The following is a 25227-nucleotide window of genomic DNA, read 5'->3' as shown; positions in this document are numbered from 1 at the left end:
AATTTTTGTACCTTTAGCTGACAATTAAAAATGTTTTGTCAAGTTGGATGACTTCCAAAATCCAAACCCCATGCCAGTTAAACCATTTAATCAGCTTTATCAAACACGGAACTTCACCAAAGTGTATTCTGCAGAAACCTTTAGGACTTGAACAGACTGCTCTTCCATTTAGGTATCTTGCTGAATGAAGGCCATAAACAGATGCTTATAAACATAATCATGGCACTGAAAAACTATTATTAAAAACAAATTGCAATAAACAGGAAAAAAAAATAACACAACCCCTGAGAATATCAGGTGATGCTTTGAAAAAAGAAGGTTATAAGTTTAACATGCTATTTTTGCTCTTGATCAACTGATGCCCTTTCTGACTAGTGCTACTTTAAAAGAGAGCAGCTGATACAACTGCACAAACTTCAGCAGCTTTCAGTTTCTTTTTTCATCCCAGCATTTCGGAAGCAGGCTGAGAAGGTTCAAGTATTGGATTTTCAGCCTGCCACAAGTGTTGTCACTGTTTTCTGATGTGCGTAACTGTAATTCAGAAGCACTCTCTAAGACCGTATGCACACATCCACACTTACTTTCGGGATTAAAAATTTTGTAAACAGAGATATTTTCTGTACTGCCACTGAAACTAGCGACAGGGAACAAATGCGACTGATGAAAGATTGCAGCCTTCTGTCATTTGATAGGATGATGGCATTAATGAATTGCTGGTGGGCATATCATACGATATGCTGGCACTTGTGAAGGTCACCAATGCTTGTGTTGAGTCACAAGATTGTTTTTCTATGTCTTCTGAATTCACAGAGATCAGACTAGCGTGTTTTGATCTCCGCCATAACAAAGTTTGCTTTCGCAGACTTCCAAAATCCTCCTTAAAGTGTGGATTGAAAAGTATATAAAGCAGTGGGTTTAGACATGCTGGCAGTGGGACAATCACTAGGAGTATTGACTTAATCACTTCTGGGCTGATAAAGGTGAGGTTTAGTAAGGAGGAAAAAGATAAAAAGGCCACAGGGCAATAAAGAATGCAATTAGTAAAAAGTAGCAAGGCTATATGTTTGACCATAGAGCAATCCCAAATGTTGTCTAGTTCTCCCTTTTCTAAACTACAGTAGAGCTTTGTATAAGCAATAGTCATTACCAGAAAACAAAGGGAGTTCAGTAATACCAGTGCTACCATGTAGCCCATAGCAGTGGATTCTCCAAACGGTAGTGGTAAACAAAGCGGAGAAATCCCATACTCACTTCCAGTGAGGAGTGGTATCCCTGCAATGATCAGTGCCAACATAAAGCAAAAGCAAATGGCAATTTTTGCACTAGCAATGAAGGATTTTGTTTCAAACTTTGTAGCATGCTTTAAAGAGAATGCACGTTCAAGTGCAGCTAGGGTAAGGAGCAAAATGGAAGCCTCCGAAGCAAAAATGGAGAGAAGACCAGTTATTTGGCAACCAATTCCACTTTCCCACTGTGCTCCATACTGAGCAAAGCTACCAAAAGTTGATGCATCCACGCTAGCCAGTACTCCACTGGCCAGACCCATCAAGGCATTTACAACAGCTATTAAACCGATCAAAAGTTTTATGGAGGACATATCCAATGGAGATCCGAAAACCGTAGCAGACACCAGTGCATTGCAAATTAAAGTCAAACCCACTATGGTCCACACTCCAATTCTAATTAGCCAGCTACCAAACAGATGGTCACAGGGTTTAAAGGGACCTGAAATGACAAAATAAAAAGGGTAAGGAAAACCCACATAAACTAAAAATTTCTATGCTTTCTAAGACATTGAAGTTCACGCTTCTTGCAGATTCTCAGCATAGCCGAGCAGCAAATTTTAATTCCAAGAGGGGAGCTGGAAATTTGCTCTTCCTTTGGAGTAAACTGAGACCTTGATAACATGCTGCTAAATGTGCACTGCATGTTGCATTACTGGTGCACGAGTCTTTGTCCTTCAACATGAATATCTATAGGTTTCTTTTTGTGCCTAGCAGTACAAATGCAATGTGAATGTCAACTTTCGTGGTTTCAAGAAATGCTGTGATATTTGCCAGTGTGTGGAAAAAGCTGAAAACATTCTCTCTCACTAAATTAGGCCAGGTTGCTAATGAGTCCTAGTGAAGCGCAATGTAATGGATATGGACTAATGCACGCTGACTACCTTATAACATGTCATTACACAATCCAAGAAAATCGAGGCTCTCTTTGCATTTGGAAGTGCTGCCTTTTTGGATATCCTGTGGCTAAAGTCAGGTCATTATGACTGAAGCCTCTGTATATTCTCATAGAATTGAGGTGCATATGCTCTGCAGTCTGAGAAACATTACTTATCTCAGTACAAGTGACCAAAGCAAGTCCTTCACAGTGGTCTGTGCTTTTCCATGAAGACTTAAAATGCCGCAGCTGAATTGTGCTCCATATGACTATGGCTGTTGCCATCAAGCATAAGGATCTATTGTGTCAGTTTTTCTAAGATACTGTTTGAAAGATCAAAGCTAAACTTTTGGGTCTGGTGATAACTTGCCTTGAAGACAGCAATGTTTTCATGAACTGAGGAGTTATATTTAGGCCATCAGAGAATATGTGCCAGTCAAATGTCTCCATCCTTTGGCTTCCTACTTTTTCTATTCCTCTTTATGTAACTTCAAAAAATTTACTATTATTTGCTGTTGCAAATAAGAATCTTGGCTTGAAATTAATGCTGAAGTACAAGCTGTCACTTGTTTTTGTTTTTTTGTTCATGTTTCACAATCAAAGAATGACTAGGGAAAACATTTGCTGAATCAAGCAAGCAAAACTTATGACCATGTCTGCTACAGCTAGAAGTGACCTTCCAATCGCATGTTTCTTTCCTTTCCTTAAATGAAACTTCCAGTAGAATCGGTGGCTGGTAGCTTTGCTATTCCATTGGTATACTTCTTTTTCCTTTCTGTCACACTTTGAATCCAGGGATGCACTATTTTATAAAGAAAATGACAGTGCTGGGTGTCCTTCCTAAGGGATTGTGTACATCGATGCAGTAGTGTTTAGTATTTCCTAGACACTGAACTAAACTGTATGTTGTTCAAGTTGCTCACGTGTAAAATAAGTCAATGAAGTTCAGAAGAATTACTTTAGCTTTGCAAAAGGCTGAGTGAGCAAAGATTCTGTTGCCTTTCTCATCTGTTTCTTAGTAGAAGAGTCCTTTCCCATTCCCTTGATATGGGGATCAATTCTGGTGAAAAGGGGCCCAGAGTAAGTATCTGTTTGATGTCTGGGTAAAGCTTTTGTTACACTCATAGATGAATTTAGTAGCTGAATAGTTTTCTGGAGTTCAATGAAAAATTTTATATTATTGTGCAATGTATTCTATTAAACTCATCAAATTACTGCACAATGTCATGTTGTTGTCCTAGTATCAGATTCTGAATTTGTTCTGCATTTAGAATATCTGGTAACACTGTCCTTGGATTCCTATCTGTCTGACAGTTTCATACCTGGAGAAGGTGAGCATTGCACTGAATGATGAGATTTCAAATCTTCTTCAAAGTCAAGAAAAAAATCCTCAAAATCACGTTCATCTATGGGGGAGAAAAGACCCAGATTTGTAACTGCAATTTTCAGGAAAACTTCTTTTAGTAAAAGTTGCAAAAATTCCCATGGCATTTAAGGCCTGGTCTTGTCCCTTTGCCTGCCAAACTGTGAGCAGAAGCAGACGTATGCCTACTTGGTTTTGAATTACTGCACTTGGGATTATTTAAAAAGTAGACATCGTTACCTCTCTGAAAATAATCACTAAAAGATACATTCTCTTTTACCTACTTTGCAGTGTGATGACTGCCTAGGAATATTGCTATTGTGTCAGGCTACTAAGAATCAATCGAGTTTTTTGTGCTTCCTATGTCATCACTCTAGCACATATTCTTGTCTCTAATGTCTCTATTCTTGCTAAACTCTGAGACTTACTGGTTTGCAGGGGCAGAGACAGCACAGAAAGCAAATCTGTGCACCTACGTAACAGATAACCTGTCAAGTAACACACCTTGTGCTAGAGGGGAAAAGAAGTATAGTAGTCTTGTTTCTTGGAGAGCAGCTACACTCTCTGGCAACCCTGAATGTATGTACAGACTGCGGAATGAGAGGCTGGAAACCAGTGCTGCGGAAAGGGCCCTGGGGGTCCTGGTCGATGGCAAGTTGAATACGAGTCAGCAGTGCCCTGGCAGCCAGGAGGGCCAACTGTGTCCTGGGGGGCATCAGGCAAAGCATCGTCAGGCGGTCGAGGGAGGGGATTGTCCCGCTCTGCTCCGCACTGGGGTGGCCTCACCTTGAATATTGTGTGCAGTTTTGGGAGCCACAACAGAAGAAAGATATTAAGCTGCTAGAGAGTGTCCAAAGGAGGGCAATGAGGATGGGTGAAGTGTCTGAAGAGGAAGCCGTACGAAGAGTGGCTGAGGACATTTGGTCTGTTCAGCCTGGAGAAGAGGAGACTGAGGGGAGAACTCACTGTGGTCTTCAACATACTCCTGAGGGGAGGCAGAGGGGCAAGAACTGATCTCTTCACTCTCATGACCAGTGACAGGACTCGAGGAAATGACATGAAGCTGAGTTCAGGAGAGGTTTAGGTAAGATATCAGGAAAAGGTTTTTCACCAAAAAGGTGGCTGGACACTGGAAACAGGCTCCCCAGGGAACTGGTCACAGCACCAAGCCTGTCTGAGTTCAAGAAGCATTTGGACAATGCTCTCAGGCATATGGTGTGATTTTCGGGGTGTCCTGTGCAGGGCCAGGAGTCGGACTTGATGATCATAATGTGTCCTTTCCAACTCAGCATATTCTATGATTCTAGGGAAAAGCATGCCAAAGTAGCCACTTAAGCTGTAAATCACCCTGAAGCATGTGGGTAAGCCAAGTATGTGTTGCTACTTCTGAGGCTGACAAGAAACTAGATCTTTGCCAGCCTGTTCCTGTATGGAGTTACATACCAGCTGCACTTCCTGTCTCTAATATAAAGGGAAGATTTCATTTCCCACATTAATATAGCTACTGTTTGGAAAAAAAGGTGAGGGAGTGAGATTTTTGAATGGCAGACCTAAAACAATGACTTTGTTAAGCATAGAAATGCTTAATATAACACATTATTGGGCGAGAGAGGGTGAGCCTCTGTGACTGTAAAGAGTATTGGATTTGTTTAACATCACAGGTTGCTCACAGCCTGTGGGTAGATTTAAAAGCCTAAGATGGTTACCTTGAATTTGTAACAGCCCAGCATCCTTCCTGTGAAAATCATCAATGCTGCTATTCTCATCTTTGTTCCATTGGCTGGAGATTTTGTAGTGGCTCTCACAAGCTCCAAAGGCACAGCACTGATAAGCATAAGGCATTTCCATGACCCTGCAGAAGAATAAGGAAGCATGCCATGATACTGCTTTAACACCAGAATTATTGGATTGTACTGCTCCTTTACTGTCAGCACAAAGGAAATTGTTTAAATATCCATGACTGAAAGTAAAAACATCTGAGTAAAAATCAGTCATGATAATAGAAAATAACGACTTGCAAATCAAATTCCACTTCAGAAATGCAGATGATTTCTATGCTAATTTCAGTAAAGCAACAATGAAGTTTTTTTTATGTGTTTTCATAGGAGACATTAAAGTGGGAGATCTATGCCTTGTCACTGAGCGAATATTACTTAGAGTTATATTTCTGTTTTATGATTTTTAATGATTTTACTGTGTAACTTAATAGTTTCTCCAACAGTTACTTTCTTAATGGTTTCTTTTTAAAAAAGCAGATGCAAAGATCCCAACTGATCTACCAGCCTAACAGGTAAAACCGAAAAACTTCCAAAATGGAATTTCTCCAATTTTGGGAGAAAGTTCTTTTGGAATTCAAGCTTTATTCATCTCTTTCTATATCCAACCCTTTTCACAGTAAGATGGCAAAAAGGAGATTGTCTCTTGTGCACAGATCAAGAGAGCAGCGTTCCAAACCAAAAGGTGAGTGAATCAGAATTTTGCACTGTGTGTGAAAATATATGTCACTGAGAAAAAAGGTTTTACTTTATTAATTGTCTTAGGAGTGAGCACAGTCCTTGCAGGACACTGGATGCTCATTTATAACTCTTAAGATCGTTAGTATCCTTAACACATAACTGAATATATGTCAGTGAGTTCCAATGATTATGAGGGTTTCTTTTGTCAGAAAATTGCACATTTCTGGTATGCTGTGAATTTAATTCCTTTGGGGATGTGCAAATTCTGGGGTAGCACAGGAGAATTACACATATCTGAGTTCTATAGACTACTTCTTCAATTCTGTAGATATATTTTATGCTTTGGAAGCAGAGCTATTTAATTTGCACAGCTTGCCAATAGCACATAGTAAAACCTAGCAACTCACCTTAATTTTGAAAGCCCAATAAACCAAAAAATTCAAAGATAAATAGGTGATTAGAAGTTATTCTGACTTGATTTAAAAGGAATAAAGTAGAATTAGATCCTCCTATCAGATTACTTTCAAGAGGTTAATGGTGTAAATTAACATAATGAGCGTAATAAGCAACCTCTAACCCCTGGGAAATCTGCAAAGAAATCAGGCTGAATCAGGCCCAGTGCCAACAGGACTTAAACTTGTGCACTAGCCAAAAGCAGGTACAAAGGAGAATAAACAGAACCTTGAGCTCCAAAGTGATTTTTAAAGTAGTGCATTTTGGGGCATTTAGATTCTAATATACTGACACTTCTGATGAGAATTAACCACAATAATCTGTACCCTTGTACCCAAGACAAAATTTTTAGGGTACTCAATAAAAGTTCAAGATAACCAAGATCTAACTATCAAGCAACCTCATGCCAGCAGATTTAAATACTTCATTTTAACTCATTCTCGTCCACATGCCATCTTTTAAAATAAGGAGATTATCTTGATTAAACATTTTTGAACACTTTTCCCAGAAGCCCTTCTTAAATAACCTATTATTATACCCAGAGATTACTAGACTAACCCATAGCTAATCATCTGGGATAAAAACAATCCCAATCCCCAACAAGAAATGCCCCTTTTTGGAACAAAAAAAAAATTATCAAAAGAAACACTGACAGTTCTGTGAAGTGATGTCTGCAACTTGTGGCTTCAGACCTTTTGGAAGACAGATGTAGTTACAGGAATGAACAGTTAGTGGATATTTTTGGCTCAAAGGACTAACAGAAAAGTATTCTCTGGTTATTCAAGCAGCTCTATGTACTTAATAATTACAGATTTCCAGATGCTGTTGTGCTTCTACTAGCCTGCTGGCCTGTCATACACTGGAAATGCAGACCTCTCACGTTGTACTGGTCGACTACTTTGATGATGCAGCCAAAAACATCCATGGCTTTTAAATTATCTTTATAGAGCAAGACTCCCACTTTTATTCTCTCTGTAGGTATTTCTAGCATACTTTCTTAAACTGAACAGTTTTTGTTTGTTTGTTTTTCTCCCTCTCTGTTATTAAGATATACATATAATCCTCAAATTAGCAAATGCTGCTGAATCTACGTGCAAAGTACAATTGCACACAATGGCTGCAACCCAGAACACAGAGGACAAAACATACATTGCAATGCAGGGAAACAGGTATCAGTTCTTTCTTGCAAAAGGTACATTAAAAAAAAGACAAAAAAGGAAGGAACTCTCAGAACTCTCAGAGGTGTACAGTGCTGGAAGCAGTCCAGATAAGCTAGCGCTTATTTGATGTGGGTAATTAGATTTGGACTTTGTCAAATTAAACTCTTTTAGAAACACTGGCTGAATTTATTTTTATATACTGCTTATCTTACTAATGATATCAGTATCCTTGATAATTTTTTTCCTCTAGCAAGGAATGCCTCTTTTTTTTTCTCTTTTTAGATTAAGCAGCAGAGGACACAAGGTTGTTTTCTACCTCAAACAGGTGTGGGGTTGATGGTGAACAGGAAGGCACAGTTACGATGAATGGAGCAAAGCACTGAGTTCTTTACAGCGCTGAATCAAAGCATCAGATCAAGAAGGAAGGAGTGGCTGGCAGCCTGACTGCTTCCTCAAGGCTTGCCATAATAGGCTGGGCTCAGTTCTGTAGGGTGTACTAGTGCTATTGATGAAGATGGGGAAGAGGATGCTCAGCTCTTTGATGTGTCTGTATTGATCAATTTAGACGAGCAGGAAGTAACCACTGTCTATTTACAACAATTACAAAGGGAAAAATATAATTTTGTTTTAGATCTCTGTTCAGGTTTGGTGCTTCATGCATTATCTGTGCAGTGATCCTGTGTGAAGTCCTGATTTTCTTTCAAATTATGGCAAAAGTCATGCAGACTGTGGGTCAGGAATTTACCCTATTCTCTCTTGACTGGATATAATTTGTTTTTACAGATGTTAATCAACTCTAGATATATTAATCATACTTTGAATACTTTTTTCAAGACTTAAGTTAGTTGGACACATCCTTGTTAACAATTTACCCAGACTAAATACACTGTACTTTCATTTGAGCAATGTTCACAATTTTACCGATGGAAAAATCATATAAAGTATAATTTTGAGAAAAGAATTTAAAAAAATAGTTAATTCAGTTGAATAATGGATTATTCTAGGACTACTGCAGCACCTCTTATAGCTCTAGGTTATGGTATGTACATCACTATATACTTGGCAGGCTGGAGTAATGCATTTCCTTGTGTTCACATTCTTTTGAAGAAACTTCAATTATTTTAGAATTGTCACCTGCCTCAATTTCTGGGTAAAGTCTGTGAGAGAAGAAAAAGCATGGTATAAGCTCAGCCTCAACCATTCACAATTTCTTAGGGTACTTGCCTCTTGACCTGTTCGACCCATTTCAAGATCCCTAGTGTAAGAGAGATGTAAGGCCTCTAGTACTTTGAATGTTAATGTTATGAAGCGATTTCATGCACTGTGATGATGTCAGTGCCTGATCTCCTCTGTGACAAACTACAATTTTTGGATTTATTAAGACTTTTAAGGCATTATTTCCTAACCTTGGAAATGTTTTTTGCAGCTCTTATCTCAGTTCATATTAACATGCCATCATAGAAGTGTTCTAGGGTGGATTCCTTCAGAGCTGTATACAGAGGCTTAATCAGCTCCACACTTCCATTCATGATTCCCTTATTGATAACTCCAAACACTCCAGTCTTTTTCATTAGTGGTAACATCTTGAGCTGTTTGCCTGCTAAGACTCTTAGGACTTTTCCAGTGCAAAAGGCAAATCTAATGAAGACGTAAGGATGGAGCATCCATCTTTGGAGATACTCAGAAGCTGTCTGGACGTGGTCCTGGGCAAGTGACTCCAGGTGACCCTGCTTGAGCAGGTGGTTGGACAAGATGGCCTCTAAAGGTCCCTTCCAACCTTAACCACTCTGTGATTCTGTAACTATGTGCACACTGTTCAGCTGTTTAATATTGTATGATACTGAGCTTCTTACAGTAAAACATGATAAAATATACGTTGCACTTGGCATCCTCTAATTAAAATATAAAAATGAAGAGAGAGTCAGACACTTCCAAATACCCTGAATTCAGAGACAAAACTCTCTTTGCTGTGACCCTGAAATCAATTCAGTTGGTTAGAGCATGGTGCTAATAAAGCCAAGGTCATGGGTTCAATACCCATACAGGGCATGATCATCCAGTGGCTGGCAGAGCTGCAAATGATCTTTAGAGGACATTTCCTTCCTGTATCACAGAGGACCCACTAGAAATTATTAGTATCAAAGTGTGTTAGTAATAATGGCAAAGTATTATCTGAATCTTAATCAAAAGATCACAGAAAAATCATGTTCTAACCAGTAAACTCTTTAGGACCTTCAGGAGTATATTCTTCCCCTGTATTTTCTGAGTTCTCATTAAATATATAATGGAAGTTCTGTAAGCACAGTACAATAGAAGAAGGACATATCACTAAGCTGCCAGCGATATTGTTTTAACAGCTTTTGAAACATATCAACAGGAAGCAGATGTGGCTCGTACTAAGCAAGTATTGGGGTTAATATTTCAAAACCCTTCACAGTTTCTTCAGTTAAAAGTGAGCATAATAAAATAAGTCTATCATTTTTATCATATTTGCTTTGGTTTTAATGGCACAGATCAAAGACTGACAATACGAAGTAACATGCATTACACACTGACACACCTTCCATTGCACATGAACACAAATGTGGCTTATTAGTTTTAATCATATACTCACTTGAGTTCTGGAAAATTTTCAGATGTTATCAAACTTTGTAGGGCATGATTTCCTGTTAATTTTAAATGAGTTAAACCATGTAGCCCCGTCACAGGAAAAGAGGACAAAAGGTTGGATGACACATCCCTGTATAACAGCAAATAAAAATCAGCTTATGGTTTTCATTTTTTTTCTTCAGCAGTAGAAGTGTCACATTGGAAAAACAGGTTAAACTTTTCTAACTCAATAAAAATGCCTGCATTAAACAGAGGCCCCAGTCAGCAGAACAAACGTACAGCATGGCTCAGGAGTACACAACTATATATCCAGCACAAAGCTAACAGTAATATCTAGCAGTTAGTTGGGTCTCTGTTGCCAAATTTTGGCTCCAAATGTTCGCAGTGCCAGTTTTGAGACTAGCAAATGAATTTAAAATCTGCTCATTAGACTGTCTGAATTCAAAGGAGCCAGTGCCAGAACAGCTTCCCACAGTTTAGAAGATTCAGTGGAACGACAGAGGGCACGACTGCCCCGAAAGCTCCATAAGGAGGAGGTGAGGTGTATGGGGAAGATGTGAGTTTCAGGGTAGGACGGGTCTGGGCTGGAGCAGATGAAGATGACATTTCCAAGCTGAGGTTTGTCTGAGTAGCTGAGGGAAGACAGTGCCGATGAACACAGATATGTAACTTTAAGAAAGTAAAACAGATGAATGAAAAAGTGATAAGTGATCAAGGAGATATGGTAGACTAATGAAAGAGGGGGGAGTTCAGAAGAATTCTGTTCTCTACTTTGCCTTCTCTCTTCCATTGATTCTATGAGCCTTTTCAGTCCTCCTCACAATTATCTACACTGCAATACTTCAGATTTTCAACAGTCAAGGAGGAAGAAGGGGAACCTGATGCAGCTGAAATGCTTTTATGCCCAAGGCTGAACAGCAAAGTCCGGAATATATATTGAAATCTAAGGCATAGACTTAAAATAGGGTGCGTTGATGGACTGGTCTTCTACCTATCTGGTTTAATGCATCTTCTTGAGCACAGCACGGTTAAATACCAAAGGTAAAATTCGGGTCCTACTGCAATGGTAAAAATGACCACCGACTTCAGTCAGACCAAGGTTAGAGACTAGCATTTCAGGAAACTCTGGTACACTGTGTTATTGTCTCTGTGTTAAAGGACTTTTTTCTTTAACCCCTTCTATATGTTGTTGTCCAAAGCTGCAATTTACTGCTCACCTCACAAAGTAGGAATGGCCCCAAAAGGGATGTTACAGACAAAAATGTCTCTATGGACATTTTTCAGTGCACCATCAGAAGGCTTTGCACATCAACAGAAATGAATACCCCTTTCCAAATTTAGGGTTCCCAGCAGCTACTGAATTATCGGTGAGCAAATGCTCAGCAGCATATCTTTGTGACAACCATGCAGCAATATGACTCCAGAGGAATTGTTTTTCACGTCTTCCCCACACAGCCAATATCTCAGGGATTCACCTTAAAAAGGCATTACAATGACAGGTGGGAAGTAGGAAAAAAATGAGTAAGGACTGAGAACTCCTTGTGAACAAGGCCTGCAAATCTAGTTGCTTATGTTTTGACCACTAACTGCTCTGCCTGAACTCACTAAAGAAGAAAAACTGTTTTGTCAAATGAGGAACAATGAAATAAAAGCATATACTGAAAAAAGTTTCTTATTTAATTTTTAATCCAATTCTTTAGTCTTGAAACATAACTAACAGGAAATATTCCCCACTCCTACAACAAACTAAACTGCTAACAAACTGAATGAAGAAATGTAGATGCAGTGATAATCTTCATGGACCCCAAATCATGCTGATTACACAGGGTTGTATGCAGCTTTGCCATAATATCTATGGGAACTGGTGAAATACAAGAAAGCAGACATTTAGATATTTATTCAACAGACCAGATGATCAGAACAGAAAAAGCCTCCATTTCTGCTGGGGCACCAAACTATTAAATTTTTGTATGCTCTTGCAAGAAAAATGCAAAAATTTGAATGCAAAAGATATACAAATACTTACAGTTTGATCAGAGATGGTAAAGAGGAGAAGGCATTGGGGTGAATAATTTTAATTTTGTTCCAAGCTAAATCCCTACAAGAAAAGTGAGTAGAAAATGACATACCCACTGAATGAATATAGAAGTTTTCAAACACTTGATTAGGACGCTTAAATATAAAGAAGATATTAATTACAGGCAAATATTTTCAGTAAGTTTCTGCATATCTCATAGTGCAAAATGTTTTTTTCATTTTTAAGTTGTTAGTCAGTTGTGGTGTTCTGACAGTGTTCTTAAAACATCTTAATGCCTTCCAGTCTAAGGCTTTTCAGTCTGCTTCACAGCCTCCTAAGGCAGCAGAAAGAAGGATGGTTTATTTGGACTAAGTCTTCTAAGGTGTTCTCATGATATGACTAAGAACAGTAAATCCATGGTCAATAGACCTTCCTTCCTAATCTCAATTTTCATTGCCCCTGAAAAATCAAAAAGACTAAAAGCAACTCTTAAAAAATATATGCGTTCAATTATGCAAAAACTTATAACCATGAGTAATTTCTTGACAAAATTAGTCTGCTAGCACATATGTCTGTGCAAAAACTAGAAACCTGCATATGGCTGGACTCTATGTATTAAGACGCTGTTCTCTATAAAAAGACTTCATGCTCCCTAGAGCTGATTATAACGTGAACCTGTCAACAGATACCAACTTTGGCTTGGTATCTCTCTCTACCTCCAACAGAAACATCTAAAATAACAGTTTTTACAGCTATAATAATATAGCTACAATATACAGATGTGTGTATTTTAATTAATTGCTGCAGATGCTTCATCATGTTTGTTCTCCTTTCACAGTTATGATCTAATGGGTGAAAGATCAAAGTGTGGAAAAACTGAAACAAGGACCTTTCAGGGTACCTAGTGAGCAGACAGTATATTCCCCATGTTTTTGAGAATCTGTGTGAATGTCTGTTGGGGGAGTACTCACAGAGACCGAAGAGCAGCCAGCTGCCGAAATGTGTCTGCTTTGATTTCACCGATTTCATTGTGATGCAAGTCACTGAAAAAGCAGTAAGAATCTCCTCAGTTTCAAAGACACTTGTGGGGCACTTTGGGGTGTTTTAGATTGTGTTTACGATCCACATCAATATAGTGTATCTGGGGTGTGTCAAATCAGCCAGCAATAACTAAGTTAATTATGCTCAAACACACCTAGATGCCTCTTTTTAAACTTTTTAGGGTAGTTTGACACTTACATTTTTTGGAGTTTTTTACATGCAGTAAAACAGGGTAAATCTTCCAGCAGGTTATAAGACAGATCCCTGTATTATACAAGAAATGAACAGAATAATATCAAAGTAATGTTAGAAGAAAAATAGCTTTCGTTATCTACTTTCATGCTCAATTTAAAATAACTTGGTTTTATCCACAGAAGAATAAGTCTACAAACTCACTTATCTCTCATCTGTCAGATTTTGATTTCTAATTTGAGAGAGGAGGGGGAAATGCAAGATATATTAACTCCGTATCCTATATTTGCAAATTCCTTGCACTGAAGATTTCCTGCCTGAAGTATAGATTTCTGCTGAGTCTTTTACAGTAACAATATTGGCCATCTACTCATAGGGAATACTGGATTTATATCACAGACTTCATATTTATCAAGTTTAAATTCTGATATTTAAACCATTTAAAATAATCTATTAAATATATATACTCATGTATTTTTTAGAGAAGATCCTGTATTTTTCTGATAAGAATCAGAATCAGCTTTCCATTCTACACTTTTAATTAAGCACTATTGCCTCTGATCGTTAAGACTGCTGTAACTTATAACTGAGGGAAATGGTCAAAAAAAACTGGAACTAACTTTGAAATCAATCACTACATGGGGGAAAAAAACCCTTAAAAAAACTTGAGTCAAAACTCAACAAATTACAGAATAACTGAAACATCTGGACTGATTTATAGTATAATATAACTAATCAAAACCAAGCCCAGGCGATTTAAAGAAACTAGAGGGAAAAAAAAGGGAACCAAATACCAGTCTCCATCACCCAAGAGTCTCATCCTACACAGACAGATAGATAGATATATAGATAGGCAGATGTGTGTGTGTGTTGCTCAGGGAAAGCTGAATGCAAAATTTGCTTGTGAAAAGAATAGAGAAAAAAAGCCTATAATTATGAAAAAATATCTAGTATTATCACATGAAAGAGTAATCACTTTTCACTTCTGTGAAATTCTTCTTGCTTCTCAAATTCCTTAAAACTGGTTCATCTCCACCTATTTACTTCCTTGGTAAAATTGTATTTTCACTGGTATTTTTCCAACAGTGGCATTTAGACTGTTTTATATTTGATTTGTGGAAGTAGTGCAAGTAATGACAGTGTGTGTCTTTAAGGTATTCTACTCTGATTTTAAAATGTACAAAGGCAAACATTAATATGTTTGGGTTTTGGGGTTTTTTTTGTGTTCCAGCAAGTAAGATTATAGCCTCTGTTTTTGTATTTTTTACAGGTACTCTGTGGTCCAAATCAGACATTACAGGAGGGTATTCAATGAGCTAGAGGCTTTTAGGCCAAGGTAAAGGATGCTTTCTATGTCTGGCAGACAATGGCTATTTCGTCATGCACAGATTTGTGACTTAGGTCCTCTCAAAAATATGTTAATAGCTTGAATTTTGTACATACTGACACTCCCTCCTCACACACAGGAAAAAGCTCCAAACCAAACTTGAGACCCTTCTCAGTTTCTGTCAGTGCTCCAGGAAATATTTTACTTGTTTATTCTTAAGGTCTTTTTTCCCACTTTCTTAATATATGAGGCTCTTGGAAGCAGCAGAGGGCACGTGGTTTCGTTTCCCACATTGATGTGCACCCCAACCGTGCTGAGGGCAGTCTTTCGAGGACTGCTGTGATTGTGTTCTCACATACACCTTTACTGCAGGTGTGCAGACACCCAGGAAGCCTCTGCTCTACATTAATCCACACTTGGAAGTATTGGTGGCTAGGTAGGATGCACCAATTGCCTTTCAAAGCAGTGTGTGTTCTTGTAATGTTTGAGTGTATCTGAGACAGGGAGCCTCCCCAAGGGCATGGTCTCCAAGTCACTCGTGGTGTTCAGGGCACCATCACACTTCATGGAACAGGCAAAACTAATGTGCAAACCAAAGGGGGGACTTCGCAGGCTCATTCCCATCTCACAGGAATGAGGTCAGAGCAAGTCTTGAGTACTTGAAATTGATGCTAAATTGGTTCCCCACTCTTTTAAGTATCAGCTCTAATAATATAGGGTGATACTCAAAAACACTAAGTGTGAATTTCCAATGGACAGTCCTACTCTACTATGAATTGTACAAGTTATTAATTGCTGTAGTATTTGTTGCCTTCTGTTTTGACATCATTTATTGTTTTTGAGTAATATAGGACATATTTCAACTTAAGTCTGTGTGCAGACTTTCTTCTGGCAACAGACTTGTTTCTTTTATCATTCTGGAAATGATTATTTGGAGTCCGTTAACTTAAAATTAATTTTTTTCTGGAAATGATCTTGACAGCCATTCTGGTATTCAAATAATGCATTATAATTAGTGCTATTTCAATGTTGGCCAAAGAATTAATACCAAATACATTCCTAGTGATGTAATAGATGGAGGAAAGTGTTCTTGGCTCATTCTCAAAGAAGTGGGCACAATGATTACTTTCATTACTGATTAAGCACACTCCAAGGAAGTTTGCAAGCTAAAATAATATTGGATATTTAGTATATCAAATATAGCCCAACTATGCCAAGGAATAGTCTGTTAAAATTTCAGTCAGCTACTTATGTCTGGTTGAGAAAGAAACTAAAAGAGGAGCATAACAAGGACTCAAAACTACACCCCTCACCCACTGTCATTCACTTCACTGAAATATATGCCTTAGTAAGAAAAAAATCTCAAACTACTGTAGGAGAGACAGAATGAACGAAAATAAGGTAGTTCTGTGGTTTTTTAAACAAAATCAAGAACCATTTTACCCTTTCCTAAGAATATACTAAGTAACTGTCTTTCTCAGCAATGTATGGGAAATCCTGGCTGATAAGCAGATTGTAAACTTGTTGAGTAACACTGGGGCCTGCTCCCTGAGCTGAATTCCTAAGACGTAATGTGATACACAGAAATAGCAGTAACTGCATAATTTTGAAATCATAATAATTTCATTTGTCTATTAATCTCTTGTATTAATGGAACGTTAATAATGTTACTGAAACGTACAGCACTTGGAGATTAGGTAACTGGTCACAAGCTGATCTGGGGAGAGAGGTGATCTGTGCTCCTGTGAGTGTCCTATTGAAAGAATTTATGAAAAAAAAATTACTTTTTAAAGTATGAAAAACAAGAATTTTTTTTAGGATATTCTTTACAACAGGGCAGTATTCAAGATAATAAAACAAAGCAAAAATACTTCTCTAACACTTACAAACTCTCCAGACTTGTAGTCCCTGTCAGATCAGGAAACTCTGTTAACTGTGAAGCACCATTTAAAGCCCTAGAATTTCAAAAAATAATTTCAATAAAATTATGGTAAGGGAAGTGTGGGACAGCTCTCACATTGCAATATAAAAAGACAATTAAAATAAAAAGTAAACACATACAGAGTTCTGAGTTCTGGTAAGTGTTGAAAAGCAGATTTTCCAACAAGTTGGATAGGATTATCATAAAAATGTCTGAAAAAAGATGATAAAAGACATTTAATGAAAAATATTTTAAAATATTTTAAATATGTGTTTATACTATAAGAAAACAAGTAAACTTTTTATGATGAATCACATACTGTGCGCCTCTGGTTGTAGCAGAGGTGAACCTCTGGACTTTTCTCACCCTCTAATCTATATTCATCAATCACATTCCACATTTTTAATATTCAAGTAGTAGATGTTTTCCTGGTTTTAAAGCCAGAAGACAGTCAACAAAATATTCTCTCTTCCTTCCAGGTTTGCAAAGACAGAAATCCACATATGAAGAACTTTGTTATGACCTGAGACGTGAAAAAGTCAGAACTTCACCTATTCAGAAGAGGTTCCCTTGCCTTTTTGTAGTCATGCTGCTTTTGCAGACAGAATATTTCTCAAGACGAGTCGTTATTTTTCTTACATTTATTTCGCAGTTTCTTATTTTTAAGTTTGACCATTAAGTGCATTTTCATGTAAGAGAATGGGAACTCAGACTGGAATACATCAATAGTAATTTTTACTAGCTTCTGCATTGCCAGTAATGCTGAGAGACTTAAAAGAAACAGTTCAAATAAAAGGTCAAAGGCCAGAGACCACTACTTGCTTCCCTTAAACAGGGCATGCAAACTGCCATTCTTTCCATGAATTTGGAAAGCTATGACCTTGCTTGCCTGTATGATGATGTGCTACATAGTGTACTCACAAGAAAAGCTATTTGACAATTAGCCACAAATACAATACTTAGTTTCACATTCTCTAATACAAGGAGTCATTGAAAAGATTCTTATAACTTACATAGTAATAAGTGATGGGTTACCCACAAATGCACGCTCAGGTATTGACTTGATATTATTGCTATGAAATCCCCTACAAAAGGAAAAATGGTTTATATGGTAAGAAAAAAAAAAAGGGAAGACTCAGTCTGTATTCATTGTTTTTCATTTGTAATAAGAAATGTGTCTGTATGTAAAGTTATATTCTTGTTTTCTGGAATAAGACAGAACTGAAAAAAGCACAAGGGAATGGAAGGGAAGGGGAGAGAAGGGGAAGGAAGGGAGTAAAGGGGAGGGAAGGGGAAGGGATGGGGAAGGAAAATTGCTGAAATTCTGCACTCTTCTAAATGAACAAAGCGATTCAGATGAAGTAAACTGCAAAATGGCCTTTTAAAATTCAGAATATATGCAAATAGGTGTATAGATATAATGTAAATATACATACATATATGAACTAAGAACATTAATAGTTAGATACTAATAATTAATAACTAACAATATATTTCCCCCTGTGCTTGTTGAACTGCAACTATTTCTTTTGCTGGATGGCACAAGTTTATCAAGCAAATGATTTTATACATAATATTGTAATGTTGATCCTCCCAAAGACACCTCTTTGTTGAAACATTTTAAATGTGTACACAACCAAAATGTACTTGCGCCTGCTGGATAGAAAGCCAAATCTTTGTCTCATCATTAATTGCTGGATTTCATTCATATGAGTAATTTCCCATTGTGAAAAACAAAAGGAACAATTAAGATTTCAAAAGAACAATGATGATTTGTGTGGGAAACTCCCATTAGTTCAGTCGGGTATGAAGAAGGCTTCCTAGCTTAAATTTATGCATTACTAAGTGTCCAATTGTTCACTGATGCAAGCACACGGCCATTACTTGCACAGGTTCCACATTACTGGGTTACTTGTTTAGGCATTGTGCTACTGGTGATGAGTCACAGAGCAAGGCTTTACATCCCTACTTCCTCTGCATGCAATAAAAACATGCAGATGCAGACTCAAAGCAATATGAGCATCTCATTTAATCTAGAACCAGTAAACAGACTGGTTTTGAATGCAATTCCTTGCATGGCAGAAAAACCAAGGAAATTACATGACTAATTCCCACAGAAATATCTGCTACTAGCTGTAGACAAAAGGTGAGAGTTTGTGTTTTCAGCCCAGGCACAAATTCTGAGAGAGACATGAGGTCCCACCCAGAAGCACCCTTACTAAGGTGGCCCTGCAATGAGCTGAACTTCTGTGGGCCTGGGCTCCCACGTGGGTGAGAACAGCAGGGCATGGACAACTGTGTGCGAGACATCCTTACAAGATCAGCTTCCAGGTCCCAAAGCACTGAACCACGTGGTTTCATGATCTGTGCTGGATTTGGGATGTCAGGTTACAATTTCAAACTCCAAATATTTCTTGCACATAGGAGCTTAGGTGCAATCATAAGTTTGATACTTAGAGGTGCAGTCCTGTGGTGGCCATCAGGCACTTTGTTGGACTGGACAAGGCGCATTTCCTGCAAACCTGAGTTATCCATTTTTGGCTACTGACTCCAGGGATCATCAAAAAGGCAATCCTTTGAGGTCACTGGATTTCATATCAATTATTTTATGACATAAACAGCAGCTGAGAACAGTTGGGCTGAGAAACTCAGCCCTGCTGCCTTTTCCAGAGCTGCATTCTGCCAACACTGAAGGTGCTGAGCAGGAATCAAAAGTGTCTGGGGATCCCTGCTTTGGAAAAAATCTCAGTTAGCTACTTAGAAGTATTTTTTAGATCAGTTTGTGATGTAGCAGCGGTCCAGTCATGTCCAACTAGTATGTGATTACCTAGTTTTGTCAAAAATCTGTGCTGATGGTACCAGTAACATGGTAAATAATTCAAATGGGAATAATTCTGAACATATGCATTGATGTGTACATTGTGTGTATGATGTGTACATTGTGTGTATAATGTGTGAATATAATTTAATTATTTTTATTTTTTAATAATACAACTGTTTCTTAAAATAGATTTGAATAATTTATTTTCATTGTTGATTTCTTTTAAATGCAAACTATGGCTGTGCATCCAAAAGCAGCATTACAAAGGACTATATATATTGAAAAGAAATTGCTTTAATTTAATGGAGAAGAGGGAGGAAGTTGGTCAAGACATTTAAACCTGATGGACTAATAAGGATACCATGCCTTCTTCTTCTTAGGCTAGAAGACTGATATACTGCGTTGTTCGCAAAATCTAACTGTTTGGGAGTGTGTTTGGGACTAAAAGTGAATAAATTGTGTTTATTATTTACAGTATTCCAAGGATGAAGTTCCTGGAGAAAACCCACTGCACAATACAGTTTAAAAGTAAAAGTTGTCAGCACTTGAGTGTCCTAAACTGAATGTTGAAAATGATTTTTTATGTATGTTGGCATATTTATTAGTTTTTCCTAGAGTATCAGCTTGTAAGGACTACTGATAAAATCACCAGCACTAAAAAAATTAATCACACACGAGACAAAACATCCTCCTTCCTAATATGAGCTCTGTACTTACAGTTCTTTTAGGTTTGTTAGTGTCCTGATAGCAGTGGGGAAGTCATCCAGACTGTTGTAATTTAAATCTCTGTGTAAAAAAAGATTTTATTATTTAGGTTATGCACTGCATAACAGATAACACAGCATTGTTGGCACTTGTAATAAACTATCATCTTCCATGCACTGAAAGATACATACAGCAAAGAGCAAGGAAATCCTCAAAAGTGTATGGATGTTTTCCAACAAACTCTATTTAGGGCACATTATCATTCCTATTTTTTATCAGCACACATAAAAATGTAACTATTTTTAGTTACATCTAAGGTATTCTGCAATAAAGAGAAGGTAAGTGAATTTGGATACTACTACAGGATTGCTGTTTTGTAAATTGCCTATCCTTTTCACTGCTTTAAAGTATTACCAAGGGAAAAAAATCTTTCAAACAGAATATTCAACAACTTTGTTTGGTGAGCTACATTTTACATGGCTAATACATCTCACTATAAATATTTCTAACTGTATTGTTAATTCTAAGACTTGACAACAGTCATACAAATAATATTTCTAACCACAAAAATTGTAAAAATGATAGTTTAGCTAGGGTAGTGACCTCTGCTTTAAGAACTGCTCATGCTGCAGCAGTAATTAGATTTTATTCTGGTAGGCTGAATGGATTATAATCCTGCTTCTGCTCTCAGCATGACGTGTATCCTTTAGCATTTAGGAGATACCTGAAACTAAAATTGAGATATGCCAGTTTACTGTGATGCTCTCTGGCAATGCTTTGTGATGAAAGTAGTCTGAAAAACTGGACCAAAAGCCTTTTTAAACAGGCAAAACACAAGCCACAGTTTACAACAGATTGAAATTGAAATAGCATCAGGCTGAAGTAATGCAGGCAGGAAACTGCTGTCTGAATTCAACAAGGCTTTCCTTCCTGCTTGTAAATCTCTCCTGCTTATTGACAAAAAGAGATTACAGGCATGTACGGTTTGGTTTTGCCCTCCAGTTATATGTGATTTCCAGACCTATGCAGTCAATGCAAAAAAATGATCTTAAAGCCAGTGTCTGTCATTTACACCAAGATCTTTAGATTATCTTAAAACTATCTGGAAACCAGTCTACAAAGTATGCAATTACTGTGCTTGAGGCAAGTGCTACACTGTCCTATTGCAGTGAAGTGGCTGCACCTACACTTATTCCTAGCTTCCTGACTGTCCTCTGTGTTTTCATCTCTCTCATGTCAGATGGTTGGGACTGGGTTTGCAATTACTTACTCCATTGTTCTGTTTTCCCCCATTTTTGACCAAGTGCCATGTGAATATCACTTAAAAAACCAAAACAGTTATATTTTCCTTCTTCCTTTCCCATCTCCCTTTCCAGTGCTACACTAAGGGATTTCCTCTCAACTCGTAGCCAGCTAAAAGTCTAAATTGTAAAACTGCAATTCAGTGGCAAGGGATCAATGTAATCAAAACTGGTGATAAAAAAACCAACAAACCCAAAACATCTTGCTTCCTGATCTTAATGAAATATGAAAGTGGGCAGAATGCAGTTCTGTGGATAAGAAAGCAAACAGAAACTTTCAGACTAACATTATTCATGTCTGAAACTATTTCTTCCTTATAACAGGCTTTTTAGCCTCTGTCTTGGTTTGGTAGAACATCTAAAATCTCTGAAAATGATGCAGCTGACTGTGGCAGGTGCTGTAGGAAGGATATGCAAGGGTTTACTGTCCCTGTAGCATTTTTTGAGTCTGTGGGTGACTCTAGAAGACACCTTTATTTGACTAACTGTAGTGGCATACTTTGCACTAACCACCAGCACTGCATTCCTGTTTGGCACTTTTTGTAGAACAATTTTTTGCTAGACAACTCAAGAAAATTTGAATTGGTCTGAACAGAACTACAGTGAAAACTTAAGGAAATTTCAATCTTTACTAGTGCTATTATTTATAAGAGTTCTTTAAAGACAAAAACTTGGCTACAACTGACACATTTGTCTTCCTCTGCTTGTAAAGCCCTTGTAATTTGACTACCTGGAACTTTTGCTTTTTCCAGGTATAAAAAAACCCCCACCATCTAATTTTTTAATGCTCCTCTATGGCAAGACAGTTTCTTAATGTTAAAGCTTTTCATTGTTACAGTTTCCCAATCTAGATATTAGCTTTACTGATTAAACAAGACAAATAAATAGTACTAAACTACGCAAACATAACTTCATGAACAGTCACTTCATTTTCAATGCTCAATACAGTTTTCAACTGTCTTTCAAACAATTATCAATTGACAATGCTTATTAAAAAAGGCAAACTAATTTTATAGTCAAAAGTAGGATTTGCTACACAGAGTCATTGTGAACTATCACTTAGATCCTGTAATGATTAGGCAAGCCAAACCCCACATTTGGCTTTTAGGCTATTTTTATTCTTTCAGAATATTAATGAAAACACTCTAAAAAAAAAAAAAGGAAACAAATAAGAGGTCAACTCACAATGTCTCTAGGCTGTGGAGCCCATCAAAGCATTTCTTTCCCAGGGAATAGATTCTATTGTTATGGAGATGTCTGCAGGGGAACATTAAGCACGCAGTCAGGAAAGCACACAGTGGACTTAAGCAAAACATTTTGATGGTTAAATCAAAAGAAACTTATTTTGGCATGCATTGATTATATGCAAGTCATGCTTTTGCAAGTGCATGTATAGGAGGCACCTCCACCACCCTCTACCCTTTCTCCCGATACCTCTCCACCCACACAGGCTTCCATTTGGTTTCATAGAGGGGATCTGTTTTAAAACCACCTAGATTGTTTAAAAATATTATATCCTTTGTTTCAGATTGGGGTCTGCATATCAAATAGACATATTCTCAGTGATGGTTAATTGGTTAATTAACATGTTGTCTTAAAAACTGTGTGTGGGGTGTGAGGTGTATATTTGGAAGATGTATATTCAGATGGTGTTAGAGGGGATGGCACAAACCAGCAGCAGATGAGGAGATGGATAGCATGGCAGACAGGTAAGGGGCTTACAGAATGCAAGCAGATACAGAGCTATAAGACAAAAAGTTGCAGCTTTGCTGAGATGAGCAAATTAACTTATCTTAAAAGTGCTGCAACTTGCCTTCCTTTGAAATTATGAAAATCAATAGCTACTTCCTGAAATACTTAGCAATTGAAAATAATTTTTATATATTTTAACCAATGCCCCCCCACAAAGACTATGAGTTCTGCCTATTTCTAAGTCTTTAAAACAACAGGGAGAAAACCCGCTCTGAGTCAAGCTCATTAATATGAGTAGATACAACTTGTAGGCACTTCAGGTCATTTAATTTAAAAAGGATGCCTTTTCCCCAACAGATTTTTCCTGTTATTTCATCCTCAAAACTTCATCCCTATAGGGATGAAACCAGAGGAGGGAAACTAGAGGAGTACTTCTTTAAAAGAAAATACAGGCTGTGAATGAGGGCTGCCAGGCCCCTTCAATACTTCACTCTGCTCTGAAAATATCGTTAAAGATCAGAGGCTCTCCGAATTTTCAGCAAAACCTACAGAAATTGAGTCTACCTGTCTGTTAAAGGCAGGCATTCTGATGGCAAAATAAAATGTTCTGTAGGTTTTTCCTTTCCTAGGAAGAAACCTAGTCAACTCTATTTTTAATGACTACACTGACCTTTAGTGCTTTAGTTAACATGAAGACTGCATCTCCAAATTCCAATTATGCCTGGATCTTTAATTATAAAGGTTTTGATATGCTCCAATTGACCATGCATTTTTGCACTGAGTTCAAAATTTGCCAGACTGTAAAGAGTAGTAAACAAATGAAAGCAGAACCACACACAAAGATTTTGATGAGCCAAAAATATCAAATGTTGCATGTTAATGAGGAATGATTAAATTATTAATCACTATATAGCCCAGAAGATTAGAATTAAGGAAGGCAGATCTTAAATAAGGAAACCTAACTGAGCAGAAGCAATCAGGGAATGAAATGATTTTCTCCTGAATTTCTTAACTGTCCTCCTATCACTACATTTCTGGTAGGGATCTAGAGAACAACGTTCAAGACAGCCTCTTGTCTTTACCATCACTGATATAAGCCTAGAAGCCTAATCAAATGACAAGTCCATCCACTCTTTAACTTGAATGTGATTGATACTTAATGTAAAGAGAAGGTAAAGGTTTTGAAGCACGAGGCAGATGTTAATCCCCATTTTTGGGGCCCAATGTACTTATATGAGTATATTAAGCACTAGGGAGAGATAGTGACTAAACAAAGAATGCTGATGTATGCCAGGTTCAGTGGTTACACTGGGGCTGGAATATGCTAAAACATGCTAAGTGTCTGACAAACTATTGTTTCAGACAGCTTGTAAAGCTTGAATGCATCACTCTCTCTTTAATAATGCTAACGTTTTCCAAAGCATCCCGAAATACCTTCTCCACCTCAGTTTCTCCAGCCAGTTTAGTTTTTTTTCTACTTGGTACATTCCCAGAAGATAAAAAGCTGAAATCATGCTCTCTAGTATACCTTCCAGATTTTGGTGCCAGCCATGCATGTTTCAATTAGTTGAACTGGTATGCAAACATAACCAAATACATATACTTTCTATGAAGGGAAATGCATATTTTTTTCGACTAGATAGCATTCTTTCCAAGTCCCTCAGAAAGATTTCAGTTCATTTCCTGTTTCTAATCTTCCCTCAGTCAGTCTTATGGAGCACACAATTCCTCCTTTCCTGTTTGTTTTGCTGACCAGATAGGGTGATTTTTAATTCCCTTACATACTTTTTAATTGAGATGGAAACTTTTGAGCTAGTTCAAAACAAATGGTTTAGGAAATATTACTCAAATTGTAGGAAGATGCAAAAAAATTATTTTCTCCAAGATAATTTGTAAAAATTTTGGGTCGTATTACATATGCATCACAGAAAACTGCAGTTATATTTCAAAACCACCATTTCTGAACAAATGACATTGATCTTTTGACCTCAGGAATATCACTAAGCCT

At 37.5% G+C, this 25227-nt stretch overlaps 1 protein-coding gene across 8 annotated transcripts in view; it reads right to left on the bottom strand.

Annotated features, from left to right (window-relative positions):
• Positions 1-259: 259 nt before the first annotated feature.
• LGR5 (leucine rich repeat containing G protein-coupled receptor 5) overlaps positions 260-25227 on the bottom strand; it is an 89800-nt gene continuing 64832 nt past the window's right edge. For 3 of the 8 annotated variants that reach the window (XM_027680055.1, XM_027680057.1, XM_027680056.1), the window contains 13 exons: positions 22713-22784; positions 20239-20307; positions 17714-17785; positions 16841-16912; positions 16666-16734; positions 16461-16532; positions 13459-13524; positions 13191-13262; positions 12229-12300; positions 10207-10332; positions 5230-5375; positions 3483-3566; positions 260-1725 (listed from right to left, as the gene is read on the bottom strand). In XM_027680055.1, the coding sequence (XP_027535856.1) occupies positions 635-1725; positions 3483-3566; positions 5230-5375; positions 10207-10332; positions 12229-12300; positions 13191-13262; positions 13459-13524; positions 16461-16532; positions 16666-16734; positions 16841-16912; positions 17714-17785; positions 20239-20307; positions 22713-22784 (2083 nt within the window). In that variant the 3' untranslated portion in view covers positions 260-634. The remainder of the gene's footprint in view (positions 1726-3482; positions 3567-5229; positions 5376-10206; positions 10333-12228; positions 12301-13190; positions 13263-13458; positions 13525-16460; positions 16533-16665; positions 16735-16840; positions 16913-17713; positions 17786-20238; positions 20308-22712; positions 22785-25227) is intronic. The other 5 variants (XM_027680060.1, XM_027680059.1, XM_027680058.1 and 2 more) reach the window with 5 other exon arrangements.

The sequence above is a fragment of the Neopelma chrysocephalum genome, unplaced genomic scaffold (assembly GCF_003984885.1).
Source record: "Neopelma chrysocephalum unplaced genomic scaffold, ASM398488v2 Primary Assembly neopelma1_59, whole genome shotgun sequence".
NCBI classification, from domain to species: Eukaryota; Metazoa; Chordata; class Aves; order Passeriformes; family Pipridae; genus Neopelma; species Neopelma chrysocephalum.
The sequence above is the reverse complement of the archived record's forward strand: the minus strand, read 5'-3'. Positions and strand labels throughout refer to the sequence as shown.